Source organism: Pecten maximus, chromosome 4, assembly GCF_902652985.1.
Source record: "Pecten maximus chromosome 4, xPecMax1.1, whole genome shotgun sequence".
NCBI classification, from domain to species: Eukaryota; Metazoa; Mollusca; class Bivalvia; order Pectinida; family Pectinidae; genus Pecten; species Pecten maximus.
This window is the reverse complement of record NC_047018.1, coordinates 29,755,136-29,771,297: the sequence shown is the minus strand read 5'-3', so window position 1 is coordinate 29,771,297 and position 16,162 is coordinate 29,755,136. Positions and strand designations below refer to the sequence as shown.

At 33.4% G+C, this 16,162-nt stretch overlaps 1 protein-coding gene across 2 annotated transcripts; it reads left to right on the top strand.

The window, feature by feature from the left end:
* Positions 1–27: 27 nt before the first annotated feature.
* On the top strand, positions 28–15,700 carry LOC117325771 (polyadenylate-binding protein-interacting protein 1-like). Of its 2 annotated transcripts, XM_033882222.1 has the most exons (11): positions 28–308; positions 3,775–3,893; positions 5,476–5,568; positions 6,973–7,206; positions 8,236–8,348; positions 8,536–8,644; positions 9,134–9,259; positions 10,303–10,418; positions 10,699–10,825; positions 11,454–11,746; positions 13,191–15,700. In XM_033882222.1, the coding sequence occupies exons 1-11, from the start codon at positions 179–181 to the stop codon at positions 13,279–13,281; spliced, it is 1,551 nt and encodes a 516-aa protein (XP_033738113.1). In that variant the 5' UTR covers positions 28–178; the 3' UTR covers positions 13,282–15,700. The 2 variants fall into 2 exon arrangements, with proteins under 2 accessions (XP_033738113.1, XP_033738114.1); XM_033882223.1 differs by lacking the exon at positions 5,476–5,568.
* Positions 15,701–16,162: the final 462 nt, after the last annotated feature.

Genomic DNA, 16,162 nt, shown 5'->3' with positions numbered 1-16,162 from the left:
ATAACAAAGTGTCTAGGTCATCACGTATCATCTTGCTCGGCAAAAGACGCATTTTGGGAGAATCTTTCGTATGATATTTTCGTGTCAACACAGAATATTTGGTTATGAGATGAAAGTTGAGCTTGTTGGAAGGAATCCTTATTGATATTTAATTGTAACTACTGTTGAAATTACCAAGATGTCAGAACATGGAAGTAAAAATCCACCATCTGGCAATTCTGAAAATGTGAATATCTCTCAAGATGGCAGACCGGCCCTGAGAAGACCTATGCCAGACACACAACAGAGGTTGTTGAATGGAAGTCCTGGTATGAGTTTTGATCAGCTTCAACAATAAATGTCCATTTGTATCCAAACATTTAAGACGCGGACAAGTGTTTTGACATTACATATATTAAGTATAACGATTCATTGGGAACGCTCATATCGCGGTATTCCATATCGCATATGATTTCATGGTGAACACATGTACTGATCTCTTCTGTGTATACAGTATGTACTGTAATGATTTGATGAATACGTTAAAAGGTTTTCCAATGAAATAACTGTTTCGGTATTTTAAGATTAACCAGCTGCAATATGTACATAATGTGGCATGCACAGGTACTTTGGGTCAGGAACTAAAGTTATAATGGAATTGTCCAATTTTAATTTGTAACATCATTTCTTGTCTATATATGAACCGATACAACATTGGAATCGATTATCAAGCGCTTTTTAAAAAAAAAACCCGTTTCTGGTTGTTATAAGCTCTATATTATAACAACCAGAAACGGGTGATTTTTTAAAAAGCGCTTTATAATTGATTCCAATGTTGTATCGGTTCATAAATAGACAAGAAATGATGTTACATGCCTCGTATACTCTAAATCCGATTTGCTGAAGCCATGCAATATACAGTCAGTCAGTCACTAATTGGCCACCTGTAACACTAGTCCCCTTACCTGTGTTAGACCCTTATCCACGGTACTGATGTACGCTGCCCGAGGCATTGATCGGTCAGCTGGGGATCGAGATGGTGTTTTAAAAGATTCATTTAACCGTGACGAGTCGATACTGACGATGGGATCGGTTGGTAATCCAATTAAATCATAATCACGACGGCTTTTTGAAGATGGACAAAGTAATGATAATGGATGGAAATGTTGTTTTACTTATGTAAACAACTTTTGACAAGACCGAAAAGAGCCGCACGTTATGCCATGAGCACGTGTGCATTGGCGATCGATCTATATATCTTTGAAATTTTCTTCACGTGACAACATGAAATCCTTCTGGTTTTAACCATGCAACTTTTAGGTAAATGATCATGAGATCACTTTCCAGTGATTTTCCAGTTATCAAAATTAGCTTTCGGTTGATTTTATTTGATGAAGTTTGGCGGGACGCCGGAAATGGTTCGTTGTAAATGCAGATGTCGCAAATTCCTTGTTGGATTGCGGATTTCTATACAAAATGTTTATTTTTCATAAATAAATAAAGGACATATAAAAATATCTTCTCATGTGAATAATGGTTGTAAAAGTTTAGTTTATATTGTGTTATTTTCGTATCAGAAATGCCGACTCTGCATTAACTGCGGGTCATGTGATAGCCAAGTGATTACATTTCTAACAACACGCGGGGACCGTTTGTTTACGAGAGCAACGGAACAAATGTTTGATCAGAAACTTGCGAATGATAACCGGCTCTAATTCGTTTACCATTTCTTATAATTAATTCAAGAAAATGTTAACTTGCTATAATTTCCTGATTTTAGTTTACCGTTATTTCTAAAGAGTCTAAAGTGAAAGTAGAAATTTACCGCCGCTTACAAGATGCATCGTAGTTATTTGGACGAAGTTTATTCAGATATTAAATAATAGAATTTCTTTTACTTAATCATTTTTTCTCGTACATGCTTGACCACATTTTCTCCTTTGCTCCATAATATCTTCACTTACAATTAGTCGTCTTACAATCACAACGGACAGACCAGAGACCTATATTAATTAGTTAGTATATTTGTAGGTATATGGACAGACCAACTTCTTGTTGAAAATATCGCTCTGTTGACTATAATCTGATAGTAACTTTTTGATTGGACGTAATTATCGTATATGGATTCTATCAATACACCCTTAAATTGAAATAATGCTAATATCATTTTATTTTTGAATTACTCTAGGTCATTACTTTTACCATCAAAATTTAAAACAATATTTGAAGAAGAAAGAGAAGAAAGAAGATATTTTTACACACAAATGAAATAATAAAAAAAAAAATCAACATATTTCTATTTGTCTCCATGAATCAGGTCATATGTAATGCATGAATGTACTTGAATTGTCCTGTAAAATAAGGTAGAAGATAGATAGGCCTGGAAAAAATGTCGCGCACAAAAATGCCCTTTTTTTAGGCAGCGCCCTGCCCTTTTCAAATCCTAGCTGGAACACTGTGTTACAAATTAAAATTGGACAATTCCATTATAACTTTAGTTCCTGACCCCAAGTACCTGTGGTGGCATGATGCTATACATACACGCAGTAGGAAGTGAACACTAATCAGAATCGGAGCTGCTTGTCTGAAGTAAATTATAATTAATATTATCATATACATAACAAGCAAGCAGGTAAACAATCAATCAGACTATGGTCTATTAGATTTTTATCATATATGTTTTTCAGTTTCAATCTTACAAGGTCGTAATGAGCCTGTAATTTACATGTTAAACTTCCATAATAACAGTCACTGCCAAAACATTAAAAAAATAAAGTTGATTTTTGTCTGAGTGCATATATTGAGAAGATTTGATCTTGGGGAACAGAAGTGTTTTAAATAAAAATAATTTGTGCTTATATTATTTAAAATGGATAAGCTATAAAATTTCATTTGAATGACTACTCTTTGGATTTGACAACAAATTAAAGAAACTATAGACAGACAGCTATTTTGTAAATTTTCCCTGTTGAAATAAATTGTTAGTCCAACATATGGCATTCTGAGCATCCTGACTTTTACCAAAATTACAGGTGGAGCATATTTGGGCAATTGATGGTCTAGTGGTGGATATAAATAGTTACCTATACAGTTAAAAAAAATATAATGTTACCTAGTAGTAGCTGCTAATTACAACATATATGGTTATTGTAGTTTATCCAGCAGCACATGTACAAATGCAGGTTATCTAGTGCTGGGGGTTGGAAGAAAAAAAAAAATTTCAAATAATGATAATATAGCGAGATCTTCAACAGGTTTTAATGGGTTACATGTATCGGAATACCACATGTAGGTATGCCGTCCTCAGAACAGTGGAACAATTCAAAACCTATCGGAGATCTCCCTTTGGATATTGTCTGGTGTTCATACTTTTATGTACCAGACTCGTGTAGGGAGACTAATGATAATGTACGTACAGAACTACATATATATATATACTGGACGTTGGATCATGTTTTCTTAATAACATATCAAATATGATCATAATATAATGCCCACACTTATATTATGGTGAATTTGGTTTGAAGTATGAAAAAAAAAAAGAAAAAAAAACAACAAGGGCTTACTTTAGTACGCCCATCTTCTTCAGACCCTAAATGATAAGTTGGTATCAAAGGCATTCTACTCTTCAACATGAAGTTAGTATCCTAGGTATTGGACAGGTACGTCTGTTATTGACAGTTTGAGAGCTGTAGAGAGAGAGAAAAAAAGAATCCTACTGATATATTGGGACTTGTTTTATGTGTTATGCTTTAAAAAACTGCTTTTATGCTAATCCTAATGTTTTTATTGAAGGAACTGGAAACCAACAAGTCAGCCCCAAGAAGCCAGCTAAACAGCTGTCTGTTAATGCACCAGAATTTGTACCTAAGTTCACCATCCCACCACCTCCCCTTACAGTGCCAAAGCCACAGGTGAATAGATTGCTACAAGTCTGTTAACTTGTGTTTTCGTGTTTCTTTAAAAAAAAAAAAAAGAGTAACAGTATTTTATATTGTTTTCACAGTTAAAATTATTACTAGGATTCATGATGTTTTAGTTCCAATTGGTACAGCATGTTGGCCATTCTGTGATGTCCTCAGTGTGTATTCAACATGAAACTTCTTGATATAAATCCCAAAAAATATGTACTGTATGTTGCTTTTCTCGGACCAAAGATAAACCACCTTTGTGTTTTGTTTCACTCCAAAACATGAAAATTTGAAGGGGAAAAAAATCTCTCAAACTGACCCCATCTTTGTGCTGGATTTTCTAAATTACTTTATATATATTAAAGTGGCAACATGCAAACTGGTCAATAGGCAGATACAAATTTAGTTTAAATCATCATTTTCAATATTTTATTGCAATTATTGATATCAAATACCCCCAGAAATCTCAGCCATTCATGTTTTTGATTTTGATAAAAAAGTCTTGATTAAAAAACTTAATTAAATGATCATGACTTTGCAATGATGTTCTGATAGCCATAATAATGATAAAAAATACCTTTCATTCATGTATCAAACATTAGGTACACAATATTAGGTGTACAAAAACTACTGAAATGAGATCCAGTTCCACAAATTCTAGTGAAGACATGTATCTTATACATAAATCTCATTCATCCAGTTTTCAATACAATTATGAAAAATAATATTAAAAAAAAACTTGAATAAGTTATTTTGCCAGTTGATCAACAACATGACAGAAAAGCAACAGTTAGCAATAATTTCATGTTTTGCCAAATCAAAATTATTATTGAAGTAGAACAATGAGTAAAATTAATTTCATAACATGTTATATATTATAGTGATACTCAAGAATGTTTCATGTGGTATAAAATAAGCAGTTTGACAATAGTGGAAATTAACTCTTTATCTTATTTATGTTTTTATGAGACTCAAATTTTATCACTTGGCAAGTCAAATTTCTGTGATTGTGTTTATGGTCCTCTTGATTGTACAGATATTTTCCATTTTAATATTGCAAGGAAACCATTACTTATTCTCATTTTGATTCTTTAATTTAGGTAGATATTGTGTGTGTATCAGTATTTTAGGCTCCTTTCAACTACATGTATTAAGAATGTATCATTGATTGTCTAACTGTGGGTATAGAGATAGAGAACTACTTAATAATTGCTTTAGAATAGATCTTGAAAATTATGTTTTGGTGAAATCAGAAACTAGAATTTCAAGACTTAATAAGATAGTAAAATTTAAATTAGCAATAAAGTATTAATTAAAACTCTAAATCCAGCATGAGAGTGAAATGTTTTTTAAAAGGGTATGCATATTTCTTGAGGAATGAGGAAAAATCAGGTTTAGGTAACAATCCTTATTTTACAGTACATGCTACCTTTGTGTAGAACTTCAGTCTATAGAAATTCATTTAGGTTGCTATATACTGTACTTAAACTTAGGTTACTTGTTTGTTAATTGAGCCAATTTTTAATATGATTTTAAATACACATAATTTTGTTTTTAATTCCGAACGCTACTCATTGGTTTTCAGGCGGGTCAAGGGGATGGTTTAATGAAGCCTAATCTGTCCGTCACAGCAGCAGAATTTGTTCCCAGAGGTCAACCAGCTTACACGCATGTGCAGGTAGTGTCTTACTTGGGGCACTTACTAGACTACATGTGATACAACAGTTTCTTCATCTGGTCACCATGGCACAAATTTGTCTGCAGTTTGAATTGCTTGGATTGGAAAATCCTGCTGTGTCGACAACTCTTCTCTTTAATTCATGTTTTGCTATATTTTAATGACATTAAGTCATGTTTTTGCAGCATTTTGTCTCAATCACATATACCAGTCAGTATATATGGTAGCATTTCTTTGACTGTTTCTGTGTGATCCTGACAGATATGATGTAGAAGCATATTTTGTTAAATATCTGGAATCCGTTTTTGATGCAGTTATTTTATTAAAAATACAGTAATTCAAAAAAGGAATTGCTACATGTAAATGTATATGAGATGTGTTTTACCTTCAAAAATCTACGGTAATCCATATTTTATGTCATTGCCCAGTTTTAACTCTTGGGCCAATATTATAGCAGGAAATTTTATTAGAAAATAATGTTTTTGCCTTCAAAATTGGCCATGTGAGGTGTTTACTGTAGGTAGTAGTAAAATTGCTACACTGTAAAGCTCTCTTCTTACTAGGTACAAATGGCGAAAATATATGGAGAATGAATCTTTGTCTTTATACAGTATTTGTTCAATTTTTTTTAATAATTAGATGCCAGTATTTAGGGAGTTATAATGGCCTCTCACCTGTAGCTAGCTGTGTCGATCATGTGAACTCGTATAAAATTGACAGATTGTCCTTCATTAAGAAGTCATTGAATGTCGTTAGTCAGTTAAATATACCTGACCAGCTCTTATTCTCTGTAGATCATTTCAGTCGGGAAAGGAATTGATTATTAACACACTGATTAGCTAGCAGCTGTCTCTCTAGTGTTTCCTCTATCACTGTCTTCTCACAAATGGATAACCATATGACCCCTTATTCCACTGCTGACTGCAGGACTCCAAAATATATCACACACTACCTGGCAAATGCCTTTTTGATATTATCATATATATCAAATAATGATTAGTTTGTATGAATACATACTGGTATATTGTAATAATTATCATGATTACTACATAGCTCTAGAAGACAATGGAATTATGGCATGATATTAATTCTTATGCTGCTGACACATTGAATCTTCCCTTGTTGTGCATGTATCCAGTTTTACTAAGACATTACGATAGTGATACTATTGCATACAAATTGAAATTTTAAAAAAGTTTCATTCTTAGTATGATCTGAACTTACATTTTTGGGATTCTCTAAACTTCTCTTTATAAGTTTAATTTGAAAGAGGCATCAACACTTGTACATTTTACCAGTATAATATTTGAGGGATTAGTTATGAATATTTATTGACTCGAGGCACCAAATTGTTCTTAACCACTATCCAGTTAATTTAACTTAGTGTTTCATTTCATTTCATAGAACAACTTGTTTGAGGACTTCCAGCGACTTGTGAGCATCACTCCATCACATGTTAGTGCACCAGCATCAAAGCCTACATCAGATAAAGTCATTAGCGACTTCAAAACAATGCTGTTCAACATGACCATTCAACCAGGAAATATAGAGGAATATCTTAGCTCCATAGTCAATATCATGAAGAATGTCGCAGATGAGACTGTTGTCCGAGAAGTCATAGAAATTCTCTTTGAGCAGGTAAGAATTCAAATATGCCTTGTTGTCCCTCCGGAAGAAGTTAGTGGACAATGTTCAACCAACAACCTGGGTCTGTAATTGTTTCATCCATATTTCCAGTAACTATAAGCACTATATAGATTCTGCTTACTCTATGATAAAGTGAAATTACTGTGGATTGATTAAATGCATGTTTTGGATGCTGAATTTGAACCACAGTTTACTCTTCAATCATTCGCTTGGTTATGATAAAATTGATCAATCTGAAGATATTATGCCAAACAAAGACAGAACACTGCCGGTAATTTGTATAGAAAATATGAAAATATAAAAATAGACCCATCAGATGCTAGTACCTGTAGTGTAATGGAAAGATGTGCATTCCTAAAAAATTATTTGTCCAGCAAAGGTTTTGTATGAGGAAAAATTTGAATAAAACTTGGCACAAAATCATGTAATGATGTAAAAGGATGCTTGCTCATAGGTTTATGGTAAAAACCTTACACATTCTGCTTTCACAAGCATATTGGGGATTCATTCCTTCTCACAGGGTTATTCCGCAGTTGGTAGGGAAAAGATTAATAGAATCTTTCACCTCCTTTGGAGTATAAGACAGGGGAATCTCAACCCGATGGGAGAGATTCTTAAGCTGCCAAACAAAAGGCTTGCCTTGTGATTGGCAGCTTAAGTATCTTACCCTGAGGGTTGAGATTCCCCTGTCTCACTTCTATTGAGGATGAATGATTATTTTTCTCTTACCCTTTTTACCCTCTTATGTATCTAATATAGAGGTAATGCAAGGAAATGTTGACATGACATGAATGAATTGTCAACGTGACGTCATTGTATTGTCGCCGTGGAGTCATGTTATTGCTGACATGACAAAATGAAATTGTTGAGAACCTTTGAGCAAGTGTAGCTTGTCCTTAACCTAGGGTGAGATAATTATAAGGAAATCTCACAAGGATAGATGGGCTTTGATTTATCAAGGCACTAGTTATTCTAGTGTTACAAATTTAATCCTAAAATGTATTTAAATATTTTTTTCAGTGTGTAACAGAACCAAACTTTCGTTATACTGGGGCAAGAGTCTGCAGGCACATGACTAAAGAGCTGAAACATGTTAGAGCATTTGCTAATTTTAGAACCCAATTCCTCACTAGGTAAGTGATATGTTTCAGGAATCTTCAAGACTGTATTTGCTATAACTTTTTGAATTCGTGGGGGAAAAAATTTTGAGAGCTTTGCTGACATACTTTGAATGAACACCAAAAGCAGACAAAGCTTGTTACTGTAAATTTACTAAATAGTCGAATTGAATACTGATTGTGTATCTGTCTATTTTACTAGATGTAAAGAAGACTATCTAAAGAAAGATGACTGGGCACTGAGTGCTGACACCATACCAAGGTTGTGTGGATTCACAATGTTTATTGGAGAACTATTTCTTAATCTAGAGGTTTGTTGTCATCTTGACCAACAAGAGCAATACAAGTTGATATAACTTGTTCCACAGTTGTTGCAAAATTCATAAAGTTGATACTTTCTGTATATGTTAAAGATGATAATTAATAACAATAATTATCCAAACCATTTAGTAATGATAACCTCTGAGGTAGTACATTTGAAAGGAGGTGATATTTATTTAAAACAGTTAAAACAGATTCACTTATGTTATATATAGCGATTTTGCCTGAAATTTATTAAAAGATGTAAATACAAACAGTAGAGAAATAAAAAATTTAAATGTCATTTAGTGTAAGGTCAGTTCCACCCCTTCCACACATATAATTCTGGAATAGCTATAAACAAAAATGTGTTAATATTCTGATGTATAAAACAAATTAATGCTTCAGTTTTGTATTTGCTCCCCAAACAACAAAAAGTAAAATTTTCAATATATCCGAGATTTGTAATCCATACTGATAACCTCAATTTCAACTTACAGGTTGATAATCCCGATGGCACTTCACAGAAGGTTGGTGTATTAAGATTTGTGCTGCGTGATCTTCTGCTAGCCCTCTTATCTAATCCAAATGATACAACAGTCAAGTCAGTAACACAACTCTTAAAGGTAAGTATTGACATGTCATTTAATGATTTAATTTTGCTCTTTGGGTGATTATTGAGTTGGTCTTGAAAGCAAATCAAAGCAGTTCCTGTTGAATTTGTCTATATTGGTTCAAATTTTGGCTCTACATGTCTGAAGGATTGGTGATCAGCTTATGTCATGGCACAGCGTTTGTTGTCTGTCAACTTTTCCTTATAAACACTACCTATGTAGTTTCGAGATGCAGCTAAAAAAAATGGAAAACTATGAAATATAACTTTGAGTGCCTTGCCATATCACAGAAATATCCATTTGCATAGATTTAAATTTGTCAGTAAATGATCATTTCTATTCATAGTATTGGTGTGATACAATTAGATATTTCTAAATAAAGCATGTTTATTGCACAAAATATTACTCCAAGATTTAATAATAAATTGTAAATATTTCTAAGATGATGTGAATTAAGACACATATTCATACATGCAGGCAATGTAATGTTGATCTGGTCAAGTTCATGAGCAAAGAACAGGCAAGCATTAGAAGTTTTGATTTGTCAATTTGGAGTAGAAATTGAAAATATAGATAACAACAAGATAAGAACAGAATTATATCACTAATATATATATACATGATAATAGATAAACTTCATGAATAATTTACCTTGAATACACTGGATAACTAAATCCAATGCTGGCCGGTCCCATCATCAGGTGGATCCTCCTTCCTCAGACGTTTCTGCGCTTTCCATGACGTCCTCCAGAGGTGTGCCGGCTGGGTTGATCAGGCCCAACCAGGGACTGGTCGGCTCTCGCTACCGCTTGCTGGTACTGCGTTGTATGTTGCCCTTGCTGTTTCCGCAACATCTTGCCACCTGCTGCATCACCTCGGGCAGTGATACCTACCTGTCTCCTGTCACCTTGTGGTTAGAACGGCGTCTGGTGACCACCCCATCTTTCCTCCCTCTTCCTCCATATCCAGTTGGAAGAAGTATAATAAAATACAGTGCTGAAACCATTTATGTAATATGTAAAGCACCTTCTGTGATTTTTGGTTTCCTCTTTCAGCTAACTGGTTCAACAATAGAGGATACTGCTCATTTAAATGCCAATCCAGAGGAACGAGATTATAGTAAGGTGTTTCAACAATTACAACAGTTAAACATGTCCCAAGATCTAAACCAGTAAGTATCTCTATTTAGGCTGATTTCTGTCAAATAAATGTTGTTTAACAATTTTCCACGTTTTTTTGTGGCTTTGGATGCCTTCTGTCCTTGTAAGAGCCTCTTCATATTATACATTTATAGATTTAGAATGATCTAATTGTATTAAAAAGTATCTTGATGAAAGTAATTTTCACTGTAACGATAATATGTCTTTTTGTGTTCAATGTATTTTCATTATTTTGGATTTACTTGTTGGTTTGTAATTAATTTTAGTGAATGTTTTATTTATTTTTTTCAGGACATCACATCTGTTGATTAAATCAGTTTTAAATCTGAAAGAAAATAACTGGGGGAGAGAGTCCACTTCATCCACCTCATCTCAGCCTGACAGTCACTCTCAGTCATATTCCCAAGGCTTCTCTACTGTAAGATTCATGTCTTTATGTTGAAATTGTTGAAGTCATCAATTAACATATTTTAACTTATAGCTTTATGATGCATACTGCACATTGTGACATAGTCACTAGAATATTACATAAACCATGTGAGTTAGTCCCTTCTACATGTATGCATACTTAAACATCATCTGTTGTACCCATTTGTGTGTGTAGGCATTAAGGACCTTATTTTCTTACCCAAGCCTTCAGTAACATCACCATTTCATGCTGTCATTCTCCTCTTCTTCACCACATATCTTAAAACTACTACCACATAAGGAATGTGAAATATTTATTGAGCCAACTCTTGTAATGTCCACTTTGTGTAAAGTAGTTGTTCTGTCTATTCTGGACAGAAAAAGTTTTCGTGTATATGTTGATACACTTATTGAAGAATCATGTCATGTATAAGAAATTTGTTAACAAATATTGTATATACAGATAATTTCATGACAAATTCTTCTTCAAATGCTGTCATCTCTTTGCATTGAGTTAAGGAAAGGAGATTTGGTAACAGTTCTTTCCAAATTGTACAAATCCTTGTTTATTTAATGTACTGAAGTCAATTGGCATATAAAGGAGACTGAATGTTGATTAAAACCTTTTTTGTAAACAGAATGAACCAGTATTCTATAACCAGCAAGGACAGACAATAACACGGGAAGAGGCAGGTTACTATGACGACTATACAGACTACATGTTAGAACAGGAAGCAGAAGCCTATGCCTACATGCAAGCAGGAGACACTGGCTATCAGAGCAATTATGGAAACAACATCAGCAGTTATAACCGTACTCAAAGTCTTAATCACAATGGAAACGGCTACCATCAACAGAATCCATCAGACTACCAAGCATGGTCATCAAATCCTGATGATGTAGCATATGAAGAAGACTATAATTATTCAAAGTGAGTAATGATATATATATATAAGTCAGTATAGTATTACTAAATTATCCTGAAGGAGTTCAAACGAATGTAATGTGATATGGTATGGAGTCTTAGTGATATGGTATGGAATCTTAGCACTGTTAACTACAAGACACTCCGAGTTAATTCAAAAATGTTTAACGATATCATTATGTTATGGCATAAAAATAGTAAATAGAAAATCGGTTTTTGCACAATATGTTGAGATTTGGTGGGCTTATTTCAAAATAATACTTAGTTAAAGCTCAGGTTTGAGACACACATTACAAGCCCTTTCTCTGGTATTATTTCTTAGTTTATCTTAAATCTTAAATGAAAATGTATTTGAATTATTGTTTGATTAAGCACAGAATGGAATAAGATCGATTAGGTTACCGGAGGCTCATGGTGACCTATTGCCATCGCATTTTGTCCAGTGTCGTCTGTCATGCCATAACTTTTCCTTGAGAACATAACTTGTATAAATATGAATAAATTTTTATGGAACTTGGTATGCAGCATTATACCAATAAGATCTCAGAAGAAATTAACAATGATTTGATCGTAACTTACAGTAATTTTATTTGTATTGGATGTTGTGAATACGATTATTTGAATATTTAAGCATTGATGTCATTTTTTTTTTAGTTTCATCGGGGTATGAAAACAAATTTTGTTTGCAAACTTCTGTAAGAATCCGCTACGCGGATTCATACAGTTTGCAAACAAAATTTGTTTCATACCCCGATGAAACTAAAAAATAATTGACATCAACGCTTATAATTAATTTTTAAAATGATTTTCTAATTTAAAACATGTTTTATGTACAATTTTACTGGTTTTAAATGGGATTCTTTTTCTCAATCAATATGCAACGTTAATTGTCGTATTGTGACGTCACATTTTTCGCGCCATTCTCGGAATTTCTTTCATAGAAGAATGAAAAGAATTTTTCGACCAACCACATTTGAGTATTTACCATGAAAACAAAGAAAAATTAATTATTAAGATATGAATGGAGTTTGATGAAATTTGTATGCTGTGAACTGTGTATCAATAAGATCTTGAACAATTTCTACATTGGGACCAATCTGATTGTTAGAGTAATGGGCATAGTCAAATGCAATTTAGATCTAGGGTCATGATATTGACCTTGACCTACTTTCCAGGTCACAGAGGTTAAATATGTTAAATCTTAGCTTATAAGCAAAAATCATCTGTCATTACACATATCATAACTTAGGTGACGGATAAGGCACATGAGCCTCTTGTTACACAAAGTGTGATCAGATCATCTTTAGATGCTAGTAAACCTTTCAAAAGATTATTTGAATGAATGAAACAAGGTCCTTTTAGGGATGTGGGAGTTTACTTGTAAATAGTTTCTAGATAGGACAGTATTAACCTATTGCTGATGCTTCATACATGTTTTTTTAATCTCCAGCATGGTGAATTATGATGAGAATTACATGGATGATGAGATGGAGGCAGCTTATGAGGAGTTCTTACGTTCCCAAAATCAAGGTCACCGATGACATCCCAAGGATACTTGAATTTATACTGCAGGCGATGCTACTGTGTGATAGTCAGACATCAATCTTGTAAAGAGCAGCTGTGTTTTGTTGAAATCCAAGTATCAGTCACAATATGACATGATAAATTGGAGTAGCTCCTGCAGTGGCATGGTTCCGCATTTAATCTCAAAGAAACGGGTAAATTTGAGCAGAAAAAATCAGCAGAGTAACTGTCATGTTTCAGTTTTAAAATGGCAGCAGTCTCCATTGTAAACACAATATATGAGGGTGCCGTACTGCCTGGTGTCAGGACCCAGTAACTACAATCTGGATTGATGAGTTCCCAAAACAGTGTTACATGTTAATTTGAAGTGGTCAGTCATAATGTTTACCAACGTGCCAACTTGTGTAATGTGATAGAAAAGTTTGAACATTATTATGAAGCATTTAAAATTAATTGTATCAATACAATGTATTTAGGTTTTATTCAATTCAGAATACTTGATACTGAAGCAGTTTGGACTTATTATCCGAGACTTTTTGCTTTTTTTGTGTCAGACTGTCACACACAGCACATTTGTGAATATTCACATAATTGGTGGACTGAACTAATGAATATTCTCATATTTCTCACATGAATTTGATGAATATTTATACTTGTAGCAGAATAAACATTCTTCATAGATTTATTTGATGAAAGTTCAATCATTTGTCTGACTGATGCAGAATGGTGAAATGGATGTTATACATCTACCAATATTATTAAAAAAAAGAGTGAAAAAACTAGTGTGAGAGGGAGAAGAAACACTTCCATTTTATGCTGTTGCTAAATAACCCATACATTATAAACTATTTTTGTATATTTTGCGTTTTTGACAAGACATGTGACAATGTTAGTTATGTGGATTCTGTGTTTCTGACATGTGACAATGTTAATTACAATGTCTATGGATTTTGCATTTCTGAAATGTAACAATGTCCTTTTTGTGGATTTTTACGTTTCTGACATGTGACAATGTGAGTTATGTGAATATTGCGTTTCTGACATGTGTCAAGTTAATTGTTGATTTTGCGTTCTGACATGACAATGTTTATGTGGATTTTGCATTTTTGACATGTGACATTGTTTGTTATGTGGATTTTGTGTTTCTGACATGTGACAATGTTATGTGGATTTTGCTTTGATAAACATGTTAACTTGGTGAGGTTTTTTTTAACTACTGTGACGGGACAGAGCTGCTATAACAGGTCACTGTTTTGTGTACGTCGGAAACGTTACTTAGCTTTGTGTCAGTAAAATATAGCAGAGTTAACAATAGTATACCATATTACATTTGTAATGGTGAACGGTAGTCGGGCACTGTGGTGTTATTCTACTAAGGTGTACCAACACTGGACTGTTTACCATTACAGTGAATTGTTAGTAGTCTATTGTAACTTTGTACAACATTCATGCTTGCTTGTGATCTGTGTTCTGACAGAAGTATTGACTAAACCAAAAAATGCCCAGCACCTGTACATAAGCTGGTTATCAATAATATTTCTGAAAATTTAGTCTGCAGAAAATTTCTGAGCACTGTCAGGACCCGATATTTTTTACCAATTGCCGAGTCACAGATAAAAAAGGTTCTGAGTATTGTAGTGACAAGAATAAAATAAATACAATCAAATTTGCTTTTAGGTTATCCTTTGTATGTTCCACCAAGAAAGGTTTACAATACAGTTTTAATCTAAGGTCAATATGTTGAAAGTGATTGCCCTGTCTGAATTAGTACTGTTAACATTAACTGTAGTGTACAGTAATGCTGAATTATACAACTTAGCTCACTATAACAGTTGTGTACTGTAGAACGTTTCATTGTGCAATCTGCAACAATGGCCATTATATGCATTTCATTTGTTCTGTTCCTTCCTTTGTTTCCCCCCGATCAATATAAGTATAGCATGTGGAATCATGAACAACCCACACATCTTCAAGATTTGTATGAGTGGAGCTTTTGATTATAAAATCAATCCATGGAACCAGTACATTGTATGTGGTTACGTTGTGAATATGATTTACATGTTGACAGTGTTTAGAGATGTAATAACAATTTCATTTTTGCATTTGAATGGGAAAAAAAACTTATTTATTAATGTAGAAACTAAAATTATTCAGTAGTGCTATAAACACTGTTTTAATAAGTTTAAAAATCGCAATATTTGTGTTTGTAAAAAAAACTTATGTTTATTTGCAGGAGTAGAGTACATGATCAGATATGTTTACACTCACCAACATCATCAACATTACAATATTTATAATTTATTGTTCATGGCCTATTTTACTGTCTTGTAACACTTAATTTTCTGCAACTTTTCCAAGTGCTAGCAACCTGTGCATTCAAACAGAAGATGCCCGGAACATGACAAAACAATAAAATTTCCTATTAAAAGATAACAAGAATGTGTTCGTTTATCTTTTGTTCAAAACTTTATTACAAGAATGTGTTCGCTTATCTTTTGTTCAAAATTTGTTTGTTACAACAATGTGTTCGCTTATCTTTCATTCAAAATTTGTCGTACCTGAATGTATTCTGTTCTACTTGGTGATTTCTATTCCTGTCAATGGGGGCTATCAGTTAGGGCTGCTCTATTAATGATGCTGAATTAAACTCTTCAATGAGTTCAATATCATGTTCAGAAATAACTTTATTTCACCATATCAGTGTTACATGTATTTGCCACTTTTATTCCCTTGTAATGAAGTGGTCAAACACTTATTATAGTAGTAATTTACTACTTTTTAGGTCGCCTGAGCAAAGCTCTGTGGTCTTTTCAAATTTGGCTTTGTCTGTCGTGGTGCACCATCCGTTGTTAATTGATATTTTCGAATTCTTCTCAATAACTTGCTGAACCATATTTG

What these genes read in the sequence shown, in the direction of transcription:
- LOC117325771 (XM_033882222.1), top strand. Translation starts at nt 179, where the DNA reads ATGTCAGAACATGGAAGTAAAAATCCACCATCTGGCAATTCTGAAAAT. An exon ending in AGAACCCAATTCCTCACTAG is followed by an intron (nt 8,349 to 8,535) that starts GTAAGTGATATG and finishes CTATTTTACTAG; the next exon opens with ATGTAAAGAAGACTATCTAA. An exon ending in ATGTCCCAAGATCTAAACCA is followed by an intron (nt 10,419 to 10,698) that starts GTAAGTATCTCT and finishes TATTTTTTTCAG; the next exon opens with GACATCACATCTGTTGATTA.